Source organism: Phoxinus phoxinus (genome assembly GCF_949152265.1).
Source record: "Phoxinus phoxinus genome assembly, chromosome: 12".
NCBI classification, from domain to species: domain Eukaryota; kingdom Metazoa; phylum Chordata; class Actinopteri; order Cypriniformes; family Leuciscidae; genus Phoxinus; species Phoxinus phoxinus.
The window spans coordinates 28191226-28210339 of NC_136887.1; the positions used below are offsets into that span (position 1 = coordinate 28191226).

Sequence of the window (19114 nt, forward strand, 5' to 3'; positions counted from 1 at the left end):
TAAATATATTCTAACTGTCTAAACCTCCAAATGTTATTGTGTGAGAGTTAAACTACAAGTTTACAAGCCAGTTGAATTCTCATACCCCTGACGTCCATTAACCAAGAGGAAAACATTTAGTTTCTTGTATTACAGTCTTTATTTACGGAGAATAAGCGGAGCAATGCCCGCAGAGGCGGCAGCAAGTTCAAAGGACAGTTTAGGAGACGAGACATGTTTGAAAAGGGACAGCAGAGCAGCCTGAATGCACTAAAGAGCTGCCCGCTGGCCCTCGGCCTCAGGTCAGGCACCACAGAGTGTCTGTTTTCAAGCCTTCCCGTCATCAACATGCCAGTCTCCAAACTGATCCCATGACAGCTTCTGGAAGGAGCAGTCTGAGAATCCTTTTACTTCCATTTTATACTTTTCAAATTCTTGTAACAATAATCCAATTCACAAAGGTTTACATTTTTTAACTGCCACATGTTATCTCGCTGTTTACTAGTTTAACACAGTTTATGCTGGAAAGAGAGGGAGAGAGAGACATAGAGAGACAAATGTACAGTTGAGTCCACTCTTTCAAAGTTTTAATTAGCCTTTTGGACAAGCTGACGGAAGTATTTCAAGATGTCTGCCCTAACTTCAGATACGTTCACTCGGGGAAACCACCTCATTACAGGTCTGCCGTCTGGTCCCACCAGAAACTTCTCAAAGTTCCACTTTATGTCGTTGACCTTGAGAGGATCCCAAAACAATCTGTTGGCGTTACCGAAACTGTCTCCCACGGGAGGGCAAGCGTTCTGAAAGAGAAAGTTCTACGTGAAATATGACCGCCTTCCTGCCACAATAAGTATTTCTGTCCCTTCCTGTCCCCAAAAGTATTTGAACATTTCAAAATTAATGTCTTTGGATTGTATTACTAAATAACATGAAAAATAAATGTTATACACTCTTTGAAAAAAAAAAAAAAAAAAAGTTTAAATGGGTTTATATAAACCATTTATGTTAAAAAGTACGGAGCCACTAAAGGGACACAGTGAAGGAACATTTTCTTAGATGGGAGTAAAAAAATGTCATGCTTTTTGCATTCCCTCAAAACTTTTGTATTCTCCCAAGAAACTTTGCTTCTGTGAGTGAACTTCTTGGGAGAACGCAAAACTTTTGTGAGTGAACGCAAAAGCATTGAAATATATATATTTTCCATTTTTGTCCCTTTAGGGCACCGTAAAAAGGAGACAAGTCTAAATGATTGCATAATTTCATGTTTAACGGTTATTTGATATTTTTTCTAGTGATAAGTGTTTATGAGCTGTTTAATTGATTGTGTAATTTAAAATAAAAATTAATTAAATCCATAAAATGATCCCATGATGGAAACCCCTAAAATATTCTAAATATGAACCCTTTAAAGTTTTAAATAGAACCTTTATAAATAATATTTATTTTAAAGACAACACAAGCACACTTATATTATATATAGATAAACATAATATTGATATAGATATTAAATTAATGCAATGGCATGCAGACAGCTCAAGTATAATTAAGTGCACTATATATTGGTGTTTACACATCAATAATTTTATTGTACATTAGATTTTGTTCTTTGAACTTTTGGTCCAAACTGGCTTTTCTTGCGTTGTTGCAAGCAATTTCAGATAGATTTCAAAATATGCTTTATTAAGCAATGACCAACCTTTAAAAATGTGAAAAGGGCCTGTTCATTGTCTCCATTCACATCCACCTTCTCAAATAACGGGAAGTTTGGAACAAATCCATTGCCTGGACGAACATACCTATGAAGACAAGGAGAAATTTGTTCCATCAAGAGTCTGTCTATAAGGAAAACGGATAGGGACTTCAGAGAGCCAAGACCAGAAAAGTGGCTTCAGATATCCCTCCAGAAAAGAGCCTTTAGGTTTAAGATATATGATACGTGCAGTAATTTAAAGGGGATGATGGACGAGAAGGACAAGCTAATTGCACACTGTCTGATGCTCAGATTGTTGTGACTCATGAGAGATGACCAGTAACTTCAAGGTTAAAATAATCTTGAGAAACCCTCAGTCTTCTTTCTGAGAAGACTATGTCTCCTGATTAAAAATTGAAGAGTAATTTATCTTTTGGATATCTTGTAAGATCAGTAAAAAAAAAAAAAAAACTGCACCATGTCAATGTGTGTGTTTTATCCAGTGTTATTTTAGTATTATTTATATACTATTGTAGTATTCATATTTTTATTAAGCTTTTATTTTATATTTTCATTTTACTTTAAGTTTTAGTACCGGTAATGCTAGTTTCATCACCACATTTAAATGTCTCTGTTTTGACAACGTGACTTTATCTTTTTTATCCTCCAGTTTCACAGACAAGGCTTAAGTCTAGTCCCAGACTAAAATGCATGTTTGAGCTGTTTTAACTGAAAGCTACTTGCATATCTTAAAATATGTCAGTGGCATTGTTTTGTCTCAAGATCCACATCAGTAATGTTTTATAGCCACATCTATAAAAGCTACGTAAATATCCTAATCCTGGCTTAATATAAGCCCTGTCTGTGAAACCAGGCCTTTAAGTAAATTCAACTCAATTTTCAAAATCAATTTAATATAATTTCAGTTGAGATTGAAGATTATACTTACAAATTTAAGTTAGCACCTGCTCTAAAGATTCTACGTTGAAATAATTGGACTTTTTACTTTTTTACAGTGAACTCACTTTAATGCAGGAAGAATTTCATTATTGTCTCCAGGCTCTTGTTTCCCAAATTGGTTGCAAGGGAACCCGAGGATAGTGAATCCAACATCTCGGAACTCCTCGTGTAGTGCATTCAATTCTGATTAACATAAAACTCACAGTCAATATACAGTTATCAATAACAGGTTTAGTATTTGCTCTTCAAGCTTTCCTGTCATGAGATGTGTCAAATAAATATTTGTCCATATTAACACGCAAACATAACACATGATGTTTGCATATACTAATATTTCTGTTAAGTTAAAAAATTAGCATACTTGCCTACATACTGGAAGGTGAGTCCTCAGTAGGTGGCCACATTGACAATGAGGACATGCTTCCCAGCATAATGGGAGAAAGGGATGTACTGGGTCCCATTTATGTTTTTTGCACCATAGTTGTGTATAGTGTCACCTACACCTGGGTTACAGACCTGAGACAGACAAACATAAATTAACACTGTACCACAAAAAAAAAATATATATATATTTTACAAAATAATATTTTATTGTTGTGTTCATAAAATCATTCATGAAAAAACATACCTCTATTTTTCTAAAATAAATTCAAACTTTCATTCAGCAAAGATGTATTAAATTGATTAAAAGTGTCAGTAAAGACATTTATAATGTTATAAAAAAAAGTTTCCACAAAAATATTAAGCAGCAAAACTGTTTTCAACATTGATAATAATGAGAAATGTTTATTGAGCAGGAAATATTAGAATGATTTCTGAAGGATCATGTGACACTGAAGACTAGAGTGATGATGCTGAAAATTCAGCTTTGCCATCACAGGAATACCTTTAATAAAAACATAAATATGTTTATAATGCACAATATGCAGGAATAATACTTAAAAAAATATATATTTATAACTATAAAAATATTTCACAATAGTACCATTACTTTTCATCAAATAAATGCAGCCTTGGCTAGCATAAGTGACTTTCAAAATGTGTAACAATCTTCACACTTTTGAACAATAATGAAATAAAATCATTATTTAAACATTGCAGTGACCTTTGTATTATCACGAGAAATTGTGAAATCCCAGACAATCCCTTAATCATTGAACAGGCAAATTTTTAAGTTGAAAAGAAAACATAATACTATCTAATCTAATAGTTATATTTTCAGAATAGAAATGTTTTAGGATGATATCAACTTGAAGCTGTAGTAGTGGGGTTGCAATGCCCTGACAAAGTAAATATTTACCATGACTTGGCTTTTACTGTTTGGTATTTGATAAGAACTGAACATGATTCTTGTATTTTCTCTTCCCTGTTTCATTTATTTATTTAATTTCTCTCTCAGTTACTGTGGCAACCCGTGCACCTGCTCCTGATGAAAACACTGCGCACTAAATCACACTGAATTATGGGCTAAAACCTAAACATTCTTACAGCATTGTGTTGAAAATACCTTTTAATAAAGAGATTATACAAAAAACGTTCATGTTTATTACCCCCCCCCCCCCCACCCCCTCCCTATATTTACTTTGTAAGCTTAAAGTCAGTGTAATATGCAAATACTTGGAGGTTGTTGACTTATAGTTTATTGCTTTAATAATCAATGCCTTCTACTTTAATTCAATGGAAATATGTTCCTTAAAATAATGCTCTGTTGCTATTTCATCCCTTTGAGCAATCCAATGTTACCAAAACTAAAAACTGAATATTAAGTATGTGTCTATCTTTCTTACCTGGGTATCGGATAGTCCACTGACTTTCTGTAAAAGAGCCACCAGGACCAGAGCAGAGATCCAGATCTTTTTCTGGTTCCCCATGGCCTCTGCAAGGTGTCTGTGTGTCGTCTGAACGAAGCGTGGCTGTGCTGGAGATGAAAAGCACTGGAGGAGAGTGACGCAGACAAGCCAATCATATCACCGGCCTCATCCCACATATTTACATAGTGAATACATGCATGAGCACTGTTAATCACAGCTCTAACCTGCCTAAGATTTTATTGTACTGTAATTTGTCGTTTGATTAACAGAATTACGTTTGAAAGAGTTGAAGCTAAAGTTATTTGCTTGATAGTGGTGAAATGTTGACAGTTATTTTTGGCAAGAGTCTTTCAACAGCTCATCAGCAACACTGATATCACAAAAGCACAAGAGGTTATTTTACATGCATGCAAACAGTTTGACTTCAGCTCTGCATTGCCTAAATAATCTTTTTTTAAGAGATGTTTGTATTTTTTAAATGGACATGCAAGCTTTCAATTTCATTATGATGAAATAAAATGTAATAAAAACTATTTATACTACAATGAAAATAGAAATTATAAAAAATAACTTTCCAAATATTAATAAAAAACTCAGTTATATTAAAATAACACTGCATTCAACATAAAATAAATTTTTCTCTTTTCCAGTGTGCCAAAGTGAGGCCTTTTATGCAACATGAAGATTTTTTTTTAAAAATTGTATATATTTGTTGCCATGTTTTTTGTACATGATATATTATAGTTCAATAATAATAAAAAAAGGATGAATAAAAACGTTATTACTCACCTTGACTCAAGCCTTGATTACTGTATCTCCCTCTTCACATGCATGACCCATCATGTATCAAAATGAAACAGTATAAAGACCACTGACAATGAAGTCCCCGTTTTGTAGAGTTTACTTTGGCTTATACAGAAGCAGGTCCCCTCAGATCATCTCATGTTAAGCTTCTGAAAGTATCAAAGGTTAAGCTCAAGTAGTGAAGTATAGGGAAGTGGCAGCTTTCAGCTATTATGTATCTAAATTATGGAAGCTGACAGAGCTTTTATTTTATGTCTGCATTTGAAACTTTGTTTTTATACATTTAAATGCAATTTCATTCTTTTCCCTAAGCTATAACTGTAGCAATGGTGCAAAGGATACACAAGGGCAGTGCAAAATCAAGTGCATTAAGTACAGAATAAATATTCTTAATAAAACTATATACAAAGCACTTTATAATGGTAAACAAGAAGAATCCAAGGATTACAGTGCAGCTGCTGTGTTACCCATTATATCCTGTCAACAGAAACATGTGTCTGACTGACTGCCTCCCTGTTTGATTAAACTAATACTGTTTGCAGAACAAATTACTCACTCGATGGATTAATGGATGTTTTGCGTTAATTAACACAAATTTGACCTTTATCAAACTGGACCATGCAGCAGCTATTTCTTCTAAGCTGACAATTCTTGTGGAAGAGAAAAAAACGTATAGGCATATGCATAAAACAGCAAAGACATCCTAACAAAACAAACAGACTGAGTGGTGGCAATGGAGAAAAATACAGGTGTATACAACAGTATGAACAGCAGGGGCGCTATTGACACAAAAGCGGAAAAGAAAAGATCACGTGTGATGACGTAATCGTTACGTAGGTAGCAGGAACTCAGTCAGAAATGGCGACGCTGCTGCAGCCAGAGAAAGTGGTTTATCTCGTCCGAGCCGAGAAAAAGATTCGAGTTCCGCTCTCTCAGCTATATTTTTGCCGATATTGCAGTGAGCTGCGATCATTGGAATGCGTGTCACATGAAGTAAGTAACGCAGGGTGTGACATTCAGTGAACAACAACAGATGTTAGCCGTGACAAGAGCGAGCTAACAGGCTATTGATGACAGTATTGTACCGCCTATCGGTCCAAGTGGAACGAATTTTGGGCCTGTGATTGGCTAGTTTTTCCATCCGTCATAAATTATGCTTCAATTGTGTTATCTAATTGGCTGTAGAACCGGTCAGTTAACTTCTGTACGTCCCAATTTTTATGATATTTGACAAGCTAAAAGCTAGTTGGAGAATTCTGAATGAAATGGAAAATCTGCAGTTTGCCTTTATTTACATCGTGCATATGCAGATTATAAGATCAATAAGGTTCCACAATCAATGTTTACAGCACCCATTCGTGTTAATTTGAGGGCATAAACACTACCACACCCCGTGAAGATTAAATAGTTTATTATTATTATTACTATTATATTATTATACTTTCGCTAAAGTAATGTGTGCATTTTTCCACTGACACCAGATAAGTTCCATTTAGCCTTTCTGTACTTTATATAAAAAACAAACAAATCCAATTGCTTGTCTTGAAAATTGTGTTTTGGTGTTATGCCTCTCCTACAGGTCGATTCCCATTTCTGTCCCAGCTGTCTGGAGAACATGCCATCAGCTGAGGCGAAGCTCAAGAAGAATAGGTAAACCACATCTGTGCTAAATATCTGACAGGCCTGTGAGTGAATAACGGCAATGATTTTAATCATCTATCATCATCTGTAATTTAACTTTTATCATTGCCTAGTAACATGCTTGCCATATTTATAATTTTTGATGCATGTAACTGGCCACTCTTCTCCCTAATCGAGATTTTGAGAATTACGTATATTTAATAAATTGACTATAATGATATTAAATTGTCACATGAATCGTCTTTGCTTGTAAAGATGTTGAATTCTGTATGATGCATCGGTTTCAGGTGTGCCAATTGCTTTGACTGTCCATGCTGTATGCACACCCTCTCCACACGGGCCACCAACATCCCAGCACCACTGCCCGATGACCCCACCAAAACCACAATGAAGAAGGCCTACTACCTGGCCTGTGGATTTTGTCGCTGGACCTCAAGAGATGTAGGCATGGCTGACAAATCTGTGGGTGAGTCCTGGCACTTCCTAACGTGGACGTGTGTACCAGTGTCTGTATTGGTACATCAGTAAACACACATGATTTACACCAGGGATGTTCAACTTCGGTCCTGGAGGGCCACTGTCCTACAGAGTTTAGCTTCAACCCTGACAAAAGCTCTTTTCTAGTAATCCTGAAAACATTGATCAGCTTGTTCAGGTGTGTTTAATTAGGGTTGGAGCTAAACTCTGCAGGACAGTGGCCCTCCAGGACTGAAGTTGAACATCCCTGATTTACACTATAATGTATCCCATTTAATCCAAGGTGGTTGTTTTGCACTAGTTAAAGTGCTGCTTCAAGATCATTATTATGTTGTATTTATGTTGGTTAATTTCACGCATACTACTATAGACCTGCATAAATATCTGGTAATTTTCTGACAAGAAGTTATGCAACAGATTTCCTGAATCAAGTATCGGTCATTTTACTGCCCACACTCCATGTGGAATTTGCAAAGGGTCATAATTATAACATGAATTGTGTTTTTTAATAATTGGGATTTTGGGGCAATTATATTTCACTATGGGCTGGAACATAACAGAGATAGAACAAAAGGACCAAAACATGTTCGAGAAAATATTGAAAGTAGCATAGAAGAGAGAGGACTTTTCACTTGTTGCTTTGTGCCTGGTTAGAACATTTCAGTCTGTATGCTCCACATTGTAATACCACTTTGCTCTTTTTATTTTTTTAGCCAGTGGAGGATGGCAGGAACCTGAAAACCAGCATACCCAAAGGGTATGTGCATAACCAGCTCTCCTCTTATTACATTAATATTACAATATAGTTGACAAATCAGATATGATTTCTGTATAGATCAACAAGCTGATTGAGTATTACCAGCAGCTGGCCCAGAGAGAGAAGCTGGAGAGAGACAGGAAGAAGCTGGCACGAAGACGCCCTTTCATGCCTCAGGCGTTCTCGGTACACTTTCACACCACTGTGTCTAGAAACACCCTCCTAACCTAACATTTACTTTCTAGTTAGCAAGCACTAAACGGGTGTGGTCTGTCTTGTCTAGAGGCTAAACATTGGCTAAGTCTTATTGAAAAACAGAAAAAAATATATACAGTAACCGTACTGCTGTTTTGTTTTGTGTGCATTATTTCATTGTAAAAATTACTAATGAATCATACATGTTAAATTGTAAAACATTTCCTTTAAACATGCATCAATGCTGATTAAGTTAACTAAACCTAGCAGAGTCTGAAATGTGACTACATAATAATTTTCCTAATGTTTGCTGCATATACATTACCATATAAAAGCTTAGGGTAAGATTTTTGTTTTTGATAGATACTATTATTCACCAAGCATACTTTTAATTGATCAGAAGTAAAGACATTTATAATATAACCAACAATTCAATTTCCAATAAATGCTGTTCTTTTTACCTTTCTATTCTTCAAGGAATCTTAAAACAAAATATTTCACGGCTTCCACAATTTTTTTTTTAAATAAAGCGGAAAAACTGATTTTAACATTGATGATGATAATTTTATTTTGCTTGAGCACCAAATCAGCATATTCGGCTTTGCCATAACAGGAATAAATAATTTTTAAATTATAATAAATATAATTTTTAAATTATATTAAACTAGAACACAGTTATTATAATTTTTAAATAATATTTCACAATATTCATATATTTTTTTGATCAAATAAATGCAGCCTTGGAAAGCATAAGATACTTCTTTCAAAAAATCTTACCAACCTTAAGCTTTTGAATGGTTGTTCAAGAAATAATTGCTTCAGATAGTTCATTTCTAACCCTGTAATACATGACTGGGTACTGAGCTGCATGTCTTGTTTACTAATGCAATCCTTGTTTCCTTGTGCTTCAAACAGCCACTTTAATGTTTGCTTGAATGCATTTGTTTCACTTGATTCTGTCTCTCTCCTTTTCTTTGCTTGTGCACGGTGATATTTTTGGTTTTATACCCCTCTCCAGCAACACACTATTCACGTGGTGGTGAGTGGTATTTTTTCCCCCCACAATTCTTACAGAAACACTGAGAAGGTCTTTCTTTTCCCCCAATCATTACATCAGTTTAGCATGTCTAATCTGTTACTAAATGACTTTGCTGATCACATGAGCTTCACTATTGCTACTTGGAATTCTCTGCATAATCGAATCCTTTGTATTTGTCAAGAGATATCTTTAATGGGACATTTGAAGAGTTCTGCTTATGCATGTATTTATGTTTGGAGATTATTAATGATGTTTGAAGTTTAGCTGCAGACCTGTTTGATTATAATGATTAGAAAAATAATAGTATTTCAATCTTATTTTATTCAGAATTAATCAACCGCTTTCTTGGAAAACAAGCTTTTGGATAACATTTGTGCTTCAACTGTTTACTATTACCACGTGTACCATCACAGCAATCACTATGATGCCAACATTTATCTATTAATAATTAGCTTTACCTTACACTTAGAAAAAGTCTGATTAGCATGAACTGATGTGGTCTATGTTTATGTATAAAAGGAGAAGTATGGACTGGGAACCAGATTACAGAGACAGAGATCTGGAGCCCCAATCAGTGCCCTGTACGGCCTTTCGTAAGTATCACGTAAAAAAAAATCCACTAGATGATAATTGATGCATCACATTTTGTCACAAGTGGCCCAATATGCTTTTTCGAATATAATCTTTCATGTAGTGTGTAATATAGATGTTTGTGCATGTAAAAGATCTGCAAAGTTTTAAATTATCAAAGGGCACAACAAAAAGTTATTGTCGCCTAAAAGGAAGAATTGATATTGAACTGCCGAAATGAGTCGTCAGCTATTGCATCTCACTAACTGTTAAATACCTATGTAACAAAGTAACATGTGCATAATGTCAGCCTATGGTCTTTATTGGCTGACCGCGAACAATGTCTACTTTGACCCGTCCTCAAACACTAAAGTTATAGCTGAGGCCTGGAAGAGTTTGGTTCTTGTTGTCAACATGTCACTTTGCATGCACTTAAAAAGGATGAGAACTCGTGCTGGAATTGATATGGAAAAATCATCGCCTCCGAAGCTGAAATTCAGAAATGGTAATGGCCAGCTTGTTTCTGACGCGCACTGTTAGCGGTAGACCAATCACAATAGACTGGGCTGTGTGACCAATCAGAGCAAAGTAGGCTCATGGAAAGGTGGGGTTTAGAAAGACTGAATCTCTTGAAGAAATTAGGTGATATGTAATGTATATTAGGAGAAGTGTTTTTCATCTTGGATGCATGTAAACCTATTGTACAAAATTAGGAACTTCTAAAAATAGCATAATAGGGACACTTTAAATGATTGTAGACATTGTCTACATGATGCTATGCTGTATTGTTTTCAGATTAAAAGAAGGAGAGGACCAGAAGGAGATCACTATAGAGCCAGCACAGGCTTTGGATGAAGTGGAGCCCCTGCCTGAAGACTATTACACCCGCCCTGTCAACCTTCCTGAAGGTTGGTCTCATCCCTGCTTCATGCAGTAATACTACTGTTACTTTCTTAATCCAACCTCTTTCTTAGTGCAGTGATGGCAAGTACAGCCTCGTAGATCCATACTCACAGGTGTCATGGGGCGTTTTTTGGAGTTTGCATGTTCAGGGTTACTTTTACGATCAAATGTGTACATTTTTTATTTTTTAGTCGATAGTCATTCTAAGGCAAGATACCTAACATCACCAAATATTTTTTTTGTTTGTGACTAGATCTTTATTGACTTGATTATTTGATGCATATTTTAAACACGGCTTGTGTTTCGATGCAGTAACGAGTCTTCGCCAGAGGCTGCTACAGCCTGATTTTCAACCTGCAGGAGCTTCACAGCTGCACCCCAGACACAAACACCTGCTAATGAAGCGCTCTCTGCGTTGCAGGGTACGTAGACCCATCCAGCTTCTCTTTCACTGCAAAAAAAAGCTGTTCAGGAAGCTGCCGTTGAATCACTGCGCTAAAATCTTTCAGCCTGTTTTTTTTATATAGATTAGCTTTTCTTTGGATTTTTTGATAAATAGCAAGTTCAAATTTATTTGAAATAAAACATTTTTGTAATATTTTTACTTTATTGTCACTTTTGATCAATTTAATGCATCTTTGATGAATAAAAGTATTCATTTATTTCATAAAAACCCTTTGAACATTAGTTTGTATATCAAAAGTTAATTAGTTTTTATATTTGTATTTGATTGTCGTGCAGATCTATTGTTCTAACAGTTTAAAGTGCTGTTAACTACTGTTTTTCATTATTTAATTTCAGAAATGTGAGCACAATCTGAGCAAACCAGAGTTTAATCCAACCTCAATAAAGTTCAAAATCCAGCTTGTGGCAGTGTAAGTCAAAATTTCGGAAATTTCCCCGGCTTAAATTTTTGTTGTTGCTAAAATTTCTGAAGTAAAAAGACAAACATAAATAGTGATGAAAGCCGAAATATTAAATGTCATGAATGTATATTTATTGAGTAATCCACTATTTTGTAGGTGGGGGGGGGGGGCGTCAAAATGACAATTTTCACCTGAGATTCGGAGCCAAAGATGGCAGCATCATTATTATATATTTACACGGAGATTGTTGAATCTAGAATCATTTGTTATTAAGATATTTCTCTTTAAAAGAAACAAGTATCAGCTGTATACAAAGTTACTCACATTTGGTTTTCAATCACAAAAAATGTGGACAATCAACCAAATTTCTCACGGAGCCACATTAACATGTCCATATCTCTGGGATTGAACCATCGAGGGCCTTTAAAATTAAGATACAAAAAAAAAAAAAGGTTTATTAAGGACCGGAATCTTAAAGGATATTAAGATATCTCTTTAATACTTCTTGAGTTACAGGCATGCAAACTTGGGGCAAAAAACACAAGTGCTTTTCTCCATTTTTGAGCTGTCACTGTTGGCATATAGTGCAACAAATATATACATTCATGACATTTAATATTTCGTCTGTCTTCTTCATATATGTATTTCTTTCACCGGAAAAAAAGGATAGAAAATTTGAGCCGGGGACCTCTGGATTAGTTGACACGGAATGACCCTAAAATTAATCAATTAACGGTTGTTGTTCTCCTTTATAGGAGCTACATTCCTGAAGTGAGAATCATGTCCATTCCAAACCTGCGTCATATGAAGGCAAGCTTGGTTCATGCTGGAACACTTGAATGAATATGCTATATATAAAATAAAATAAATAAATAAACACCATTTGTCTGGTTACACTTCTTTGAAAACGTTCTAGACCTTTTTACTTTTGTAAGTAACTTGTATTTTGTTTTCATACAGGAGAGTCAGGTTCTGCTGACCCTGACCAACCCAGTAGAGAACATTACCCATGTGTCTCTGTACACCTGTGAGGAGGAAGACGCAGATGATATTAACAGCAATGCTAAGGTAAAACGCCACAGAATTATAGTGATACTGTATAAATGAATCATCAGCAGTGTATTTGTCCAATAATGATGGCTGGTGGTTGGTTATTGAATTAGATAATTGTCCTTATCTGACTTGAGCTGAAACATAACCCATAACTCAAAACAAACACTCAGTTCAGTCTCCAGGCAGACGTTGTTTACCTTGAGTGGGCCACTACTGAGGAAATGATGCAGTCATTATAGCCTCACCATCACTGCGCCACAGTGCTTGAATTCAGTGGCAGCGCCTCATCATTGCCTTGTGTTGTGTCCCCCTGCGGTTTGATTTATAAAATATGATTGTTTAATAGGTGCTGGTGCCCTCAAAGGAACTGGTCCTGGCAGGGAAAGATGCCGCCGCTGAGTATGATGAACTGGCAGAACCTCAAGGTTTTCAGGATGACCCAGAGTAAGAACCACCGTTGCTGATGATACTGAGAGCAGATAAACAATTGAGCTCATAAATTATCAAGAAGATGAGATTGCTGTAATAGTCAGAAGGACAGACTCCGAATAGGTTATTTATTTATTGAGAAGTAGGTCTGCATGGAATCTGCTTTGAATTTGAACGACATAGTTACATCCAATTTACCCTGTTTCTTTTTTTTTAATGAAAAATGTTGGCTCTTTTGATAATACTTTCAGGTATCGTTAAGAGTATAATAATACTTTCAGATCTGTTTAACACATTTAACTGTATTTAAATTAACCCCATGTAATTCTACAATTGCCTTCCAAGTTGCACAGATTCCACGCGAGCCTACCGGTATATATCTTAGGTTATATGCGGTTAGATGCAATATTGAATTTAACGTGGATGAAAATGAGGCTGTGAGGGATAGACTTAGTCTTTACAATGGCACACACTGTGTAAAGGTCCTAGATCACGTAATTTTCACAACTTGTCTACTGAAAGTTTTTTTGTTTTGTTATCAGTATGTTAAACAACATCAAAATCCATTGAACATACTTTACTTCTATCACTCACATCCTGGTTTTCATTCCTGTCAAAAAAGAAATATGGCTTTACCCTGGCAAATGTCTATTAAAGATCTATTAACAGTGTTTGTAGCATACCGTTGATTACCACAGAAAACAACTTTTTTTTTTTTTAAAGCAAACTTAAGGCACTTACAATGGAAGGTAAACTGGTTCAGGATTGAAATGCTTAAATGTAAGAGGTTTGACACCAATATGAGCTTCACATGAATTACTCAGCAAAACTTAGTTCATAATCTGAGCTCTAAAGTTATCTGACCGTTCTTTTCGAAGTTGGAACACTTTTCTAGGTGAACGAACTTCTGTTTATGCACTACATAATTGATTCCTGTGCAAGTGCTCTATACTTAAAAGCAGCAGGTACACGCCAAAATGATTCTCTGTGGTAATCAATATTATGATTGAATGGTGTTAATGTCGAAAAACTTGCATAAAACAAACATTTGTAAGTTTTCAGCTTAAAGTTGTAGGCAGTTGAAGTCAAGAATCCTTGCATTTAAGCCATTACATCTACTTTGAATAATCTGATATGGTTCCTGTGTTTTTACCCTTCATTAATAACAGTCTGCTTTTATTCAGTGTGGTGGCCTTTAGAAAGTCAAACAAGATCGGCTTCTTCATCAAAGTGATTCCGCAGATAGAGGAGGGTGATGTCACTGTTGCTTTCAAACTCCGACATGACTTCCGGAACCTCGCTGCTCCGATCAGACCCGCTGAGGAGGGAGAAGCCACCAGTGAGGCCATCTGGCTCACACACCATGTGGAGCTTAGCTTGGGCCCCCTGGCAACTTGAAAACATAACACACTCGGACGGGAGTAAAACATCATGTGGCACTAAACTCAACTTACACAATCTCTCTCTTGCTCATAAAGATGTTCATCACTTGGTGAAGTGAGTGTAAATGTTATCACGCAATACAGGAACACAGTTACTTAGCAGTACACACACTACTCCTACACATGAACCAGATGCTTTGAGCAGTGATCTCTTTCTCTCTTTCTAGCGCCCCCTGCTGATGTATTTAAATGCATGTGATTACAGGGACATCACCTACTGTTATATATCAGCTTCGACTCGTTATTCTCAGTGTTAATAAAGACATTTAGATTAATGCTGCATCTAGTTATTGTGTTAATTTAATATTTTGTATTTGCTGTAAAACAAGCAAAATGTTACTTGCAGTTGTGTGTGGCACTGTTAGAAAGTGAGACAAAGACATTGTTTGTGAAACATGCTAAATTTTGTGGTCCTCAGTGCATTCAGCTTTATTTATCTGTCTCATATAGTAGCTGGAAGTCCTGATTTAGTTTCAATATAACAGCCTTAAAATGTGGTTGAGCAGTCTTATCAAATAAAATATGACAAAAGTGATGGATCTGGGTGTGCTTTATTATTATTATCATCCTTATTATTAATGGCAACATAATATTAACAATATTCAAATTATTTATTTTCATTAGCATTAATGGTTAAACAGGGCTATTATTCAGAAATGCTGAGTAGAGTAAACATAATACTTAAAAAAAAAAGCTTTTTAAAAACTTTACGATTTAAAACTTTACAGGAACATCCTTTCTTTTTAATGTAATAAAATTATTATTGAATCATTATTTACTCTTCTACATTTTGCTTTCTTATTTTTCTATGGAACAAAGAGGTGAATTCAAGTCAGATTCTCCTACACCGAACACTACCCTTGCGATTTAATTAAGCTGTGAATGTTGTGAATGTTCCACAGTGCATCTTGCTTTATTAAAGAGATACTTCGACAAAATAATGAAATTATTTCATCATTTACTCACCCTCAAGTGGTTCCAAACCAGTATTTATTTCTTCAGCTGATGGGTCAATGGGTTCCATCAACTGTTTGGTTACCTGTCATTCTTCAAAAGATCTTCTTTTATGTTTAGCAGAAGAAAGAAACTCATGCAGGTTTGGAACAACTTGGGTGAGTAAATGATGGCAGAATTTTTAAATTAATTTATTATTTTTTTATTTTTGGGTGAACTATGCCTTTAAGAACACGCTTTAATGAACAACATTTGACGAGCTCCTTATTAACCATCTGATGTCCCTCCTTTGCATTGGCGTTTCAATGAACAACAACATTTCTTTGCATCTATGTTTCCTTGCTTGCGTCCTAAGAAAGAATAACTTAATTAAGGAAATTGGGATGCACAATTATTGAAAAGAGAGACACCCAAAAACGCGGTCAAAACAACAGTTGACAGCTCACTGGAAGGAACGATTGTCAGAAGTAACGGTCTGTTTCTCATACAAAGCAATCGTATGACTACATAAGACTTGGAATAACACCTCTATGGGTTACTTTTATAATATGTATGGTGTCCCAGCTCATGTTCACTGTCATTATTATATTAACAAGAGTGACCAGGATATTCTTCAAACATTCACGCTTTGTTCCACTGAAGAAAGAAAGTCGTACGGGTTTGGAATTACATGATGGTAAGTAGGCCTACATAATTACTTAGTTAGTTAACGAAATTAGTTAAAATTTTCTTGTAATATTCATTCAATATGTGAGGCTGTCCACTAGATGGCAGTCTATCCCCGGTAAAATTGTTTGCTCTCAATTTTTGAAATTTCGCAGTCAACAGAACTGAAATTTTGCCTCTGTCAGTCAAATAATATGATCTGTATATATTTAACTTGACACAATGTGTTATAAGTTGTTGCTATTATTATTCATCATCAAATTAAAAGCTTTAGATAAAATAAAAAAAATAAAAAAACACAACACCTATAGACTTTAAAATGACTACTTAGGCTACAGTGTTTAGAGGTCCATGATGATATGAAAATACTTTCACAGGCCTTAATGTAGCAAAGCCAAGAATATATTTACTTAGTTAATGGAACGATTCAAAACTGTGAGACTGCACTGTCTGGGAAAACATTTACCGGCCTGTATTTTACACATTACACAATATCCCACAGTGTGTTCAGCATGATGTCATAGTTCTTGTGCCCTTTACTAAACAGGGCTGCCTGAACTGTAGTGCACACAGTTACACATTACAGCACACCTGATTATGATATTTTACAATGGTGACAAAGTACGGTCCCAGTGTAATGCTTCTAACAGTCTAGCAATTGTGCTGGGGAGTCTGAATATAAAAATAAAGTGAGCTTTAATGGTAATTGGCAGACCTCTGTGTTTCTCTGCACTGTTGATATTGGCATACTTGCAGTCGCAGTAGATGATGTGGATATGGAAATCTAGACTTTTTTATGTTCATTTTTTGGAACTGTAACCAGATGTGTTTTGTCTCCATGCTTCACAGATAATCATCTTAAACTATGGCTCTATTAAGAAAAGGAAGCTGTAGCTTCCATGTAAGACACATTAATTTTTCTTCTTCATAGGCATGTCTGCCTACGCCAGCCAGCAAGGCCAAAACCTTTTATATGCTGATTTTTCAGTGTCTTTAAGGGAAGATAGTTTAAAAGTATCTCCTGGTCTTTCAAAAGAAGTTAGAGAAAATATATATTTTTTTATAGAGTTTATGTTTGGTCACCTCTATGCCAAACATACAGCACATAAATACTGGGTTGATGAATGATAGACCATTTGATTACTGTTTTCCCTGGTCTTTGACTTCATAAGTTTTCCAGCTTCATGTTTCCATCAGTTGTGTAGTTTTTTTCCTTCTTCTTATTTACACATCTATATGTGGGTAGTTGACACACAACATGTCCATACATTTTTTTAATCAACTATCAACATCATGAATTTATTTATTTATTTTTTGTTGGTGCTGAGACTAATCACGGTATGATAAAAAAATTATATGGACATGTTATGAATTTATTATTATCATTATTATCAATATTCTTCCTCTTTAACTGATTATTTAGTGCAGATCACAATTTCTTTTTAAGTTTTTCACATTTTTAACCATCTTTTCATAATTTTACTTTTTAATGGTCCTATGCTGTGACAGTATATAAAATATATTATATAATTTTTATATAAAAAAGTAAAAATATTCCATCTAGTTTCATCTAGGTCATATAATCTGCATAATAGCAAAATGCTGTAATATGAGGTGCAGCGCACATCATCATTGTAAAGCCTGGTGATTTGTTACTTTATTTAACCTTCACGAAAAGACCTTTTGAGAGTCGTTACAGGGCAAAATGCCTCTTGTGTTCCCTATTTCTGCAAATGTGCTACAGCCTAATTATATGTAAAGTGTCTAGCGCTGCTGATCTAAAGCACAGCCAAACCTCATAAGTAATAAAAGTCTAGAGTAGAAGTGAAAACTACCCCCACAGTAAAAATCTGCTAGACTCAGGATGTTGTCAAAAACCAAAAGCCTGGTTGTCTTCTTTTCACTGGATTCATTTGTAATCGACCACCTCATAGAGAGCTTTGATAAACGACGTGTCAGAGATCCTCTCCTGCTCTGTGTGTCTATGGCCATGTAAATGATAATCTGGAGAATGTTTATATTGCAGGCTGGTCCATTACGATAGGAGAGGCCCTGGTAAAGCTCACTAATGGTTCCTCTGTGTAGGATTAGCCTCCTCCGGTTGTTTCCCATTTAGGGAATTCTTTTTACCGTTAAACCTATTTGTCATGTTATACTGCACGGTTGAGGTCTTTCGCTGCCGTTATGGGGTGTTGGAAGGCCTCTTCTAATGGAACTGACACATATTTGTGTAAAGACTCAGTTCCGGCAGCATCTTTCCGCTGGTGTCCTTTAGCGCTGACCTGTGACACTGCTTTGGGTGATTTCGAGTGCACATTTTAGGCAAAACAGAATTCTTTCGCTTTCTATTTTCCACTCAGAAGAAATGAAGCTTGAAACAATTTGATGATCTTCACCTGAAGACCTTCGAGAGACGTCCAGGATATGAAAACACTTTGAAGTCATGATGAGAATTAGGAGTCCAGCTTAATGCTCTGACGCTCGAGCAATTTCCTCAACTAGTGGTATGATTACATAAAGATGTAAAACCCAGAAATTTCCCCACATGTAAATGCCTTGCACCTTATGTATTTTCTAATGGAAAATACTGGTAGCTCCCACCTTGCAGTTGTCCAAGTCTGTGATGTCCTCGTGTTGTTTTATCTTTAGTACAAGCACAGGAAGATTCCACATTAAATTGTGGGGCTGACAGATGTCTGGACATTTCCACCATGACATCACCTAAAAAGCAGTCTTAAATTCTGAAGACTTCATAGCTGTACGGCTCAGAGGCCAGCTGAGAGATAGCAGGGGTCCACGAACACCCCGCTTTAATACATATATCAGAAATTGAGAATTTTGAGATGCCCAGACGCTGATAGTATTGGTATTGTATGTG

The 19114-nt window shown here is 35.7% G+C and overlaps 2 protein-coding genes across 3 annotated transcripts; one reads left to right on the forward strand and one right to left on the reverse strand.

Moving 5' to 3' along the window:
* Nucleotides 1-21: 21 nt before the first annotated feature.
* Nucleotides 22-6001, reverse strand: gpx3 (glutathione peroxidase 3). Its single transcript, XM_079631450.1, has 7 exons — nt 5801-6001; nt 5230-5393; nt 4417-4563; nt 2995-3145; nt 2695-2812; nt 1676-1775; nt 22-779 (listed from the first exon to the last, which is right to left on the reverse strand). The coding sequence occupies exons 3-7, from the start codon at nt 4498-4500 to the stop codon at nt 567-569; spliced, it is 666 nt and encodes a 221-aa protein (XP_079487576.1). The 5' UTR covers nt 4501-4563; nt 5230-5393; nt 5801-6001; the 3' UTR covers nt 22-566.
* A 29-nt stretch (nt 6002-6030) lies between these two features.
* On the forward strand, nt 6031-15151 carry dctn4 (dynactin 4). Of its 2 annotated transcripts, XM_079631448.1 has the most exons (14): nt 6066-6237; nt 6824-6894; nt 7173-7351; nt 8076-8119; nt 8198-8305; nt 9333-9353; nt 9873-9946; nt 10719-10831; nt 11139-11248; nt 11628-11701; nt 12448-12502; nt 12653-12760; nt 13092-13189; nt 14359-15151. In XM_079631448.1, the coding sequence occupies exons 1-14, from the start codon at nt 6103-6105 to the stop codon at nt 14570-14572; spliced, it is 1404 nt and encodes a 467-aa protein (XP_079487574.1). In that variant the 5' UTR covers nt 6066-6102; the 3' UTR covers nt 14573-15151. The 2 variants fall into 2 exon arrangements, with proteins under 2 accessions (XP_079487575.1, XP_079487574.1); XM_079631449.1 differs by lacking the exon at nt 9333-9353 and having other exon boundaries at nt 6031-6237.
* The last annotated feature ends 3963 nt before the right edge of the window (nt 15152-19114 follow it).

Coding starts and splice junctions, on each gene's coding strand:
- dctn4 (XM_079631448.1), top strand. CDS start 6,103: ATGGCGACGCTGCTGCAGCCAGAGAAAGTGGTTTATCTCGTCCGAGCC. Junction 6,895..7,172: donor GCGAAGCTCAAGAAGAATAG/GTAAACCACATC, acceptor CATCGGTTTCAG/GTGTGCCAATTGCTTTGACT. Junction 10,832..11,138: donor CCCTGTCAACCTTCCTGAAG/GTTGGTCTCATC, acceptor GTTTCGATGCAG/TAACGAGTCTTCGCCAGAGG.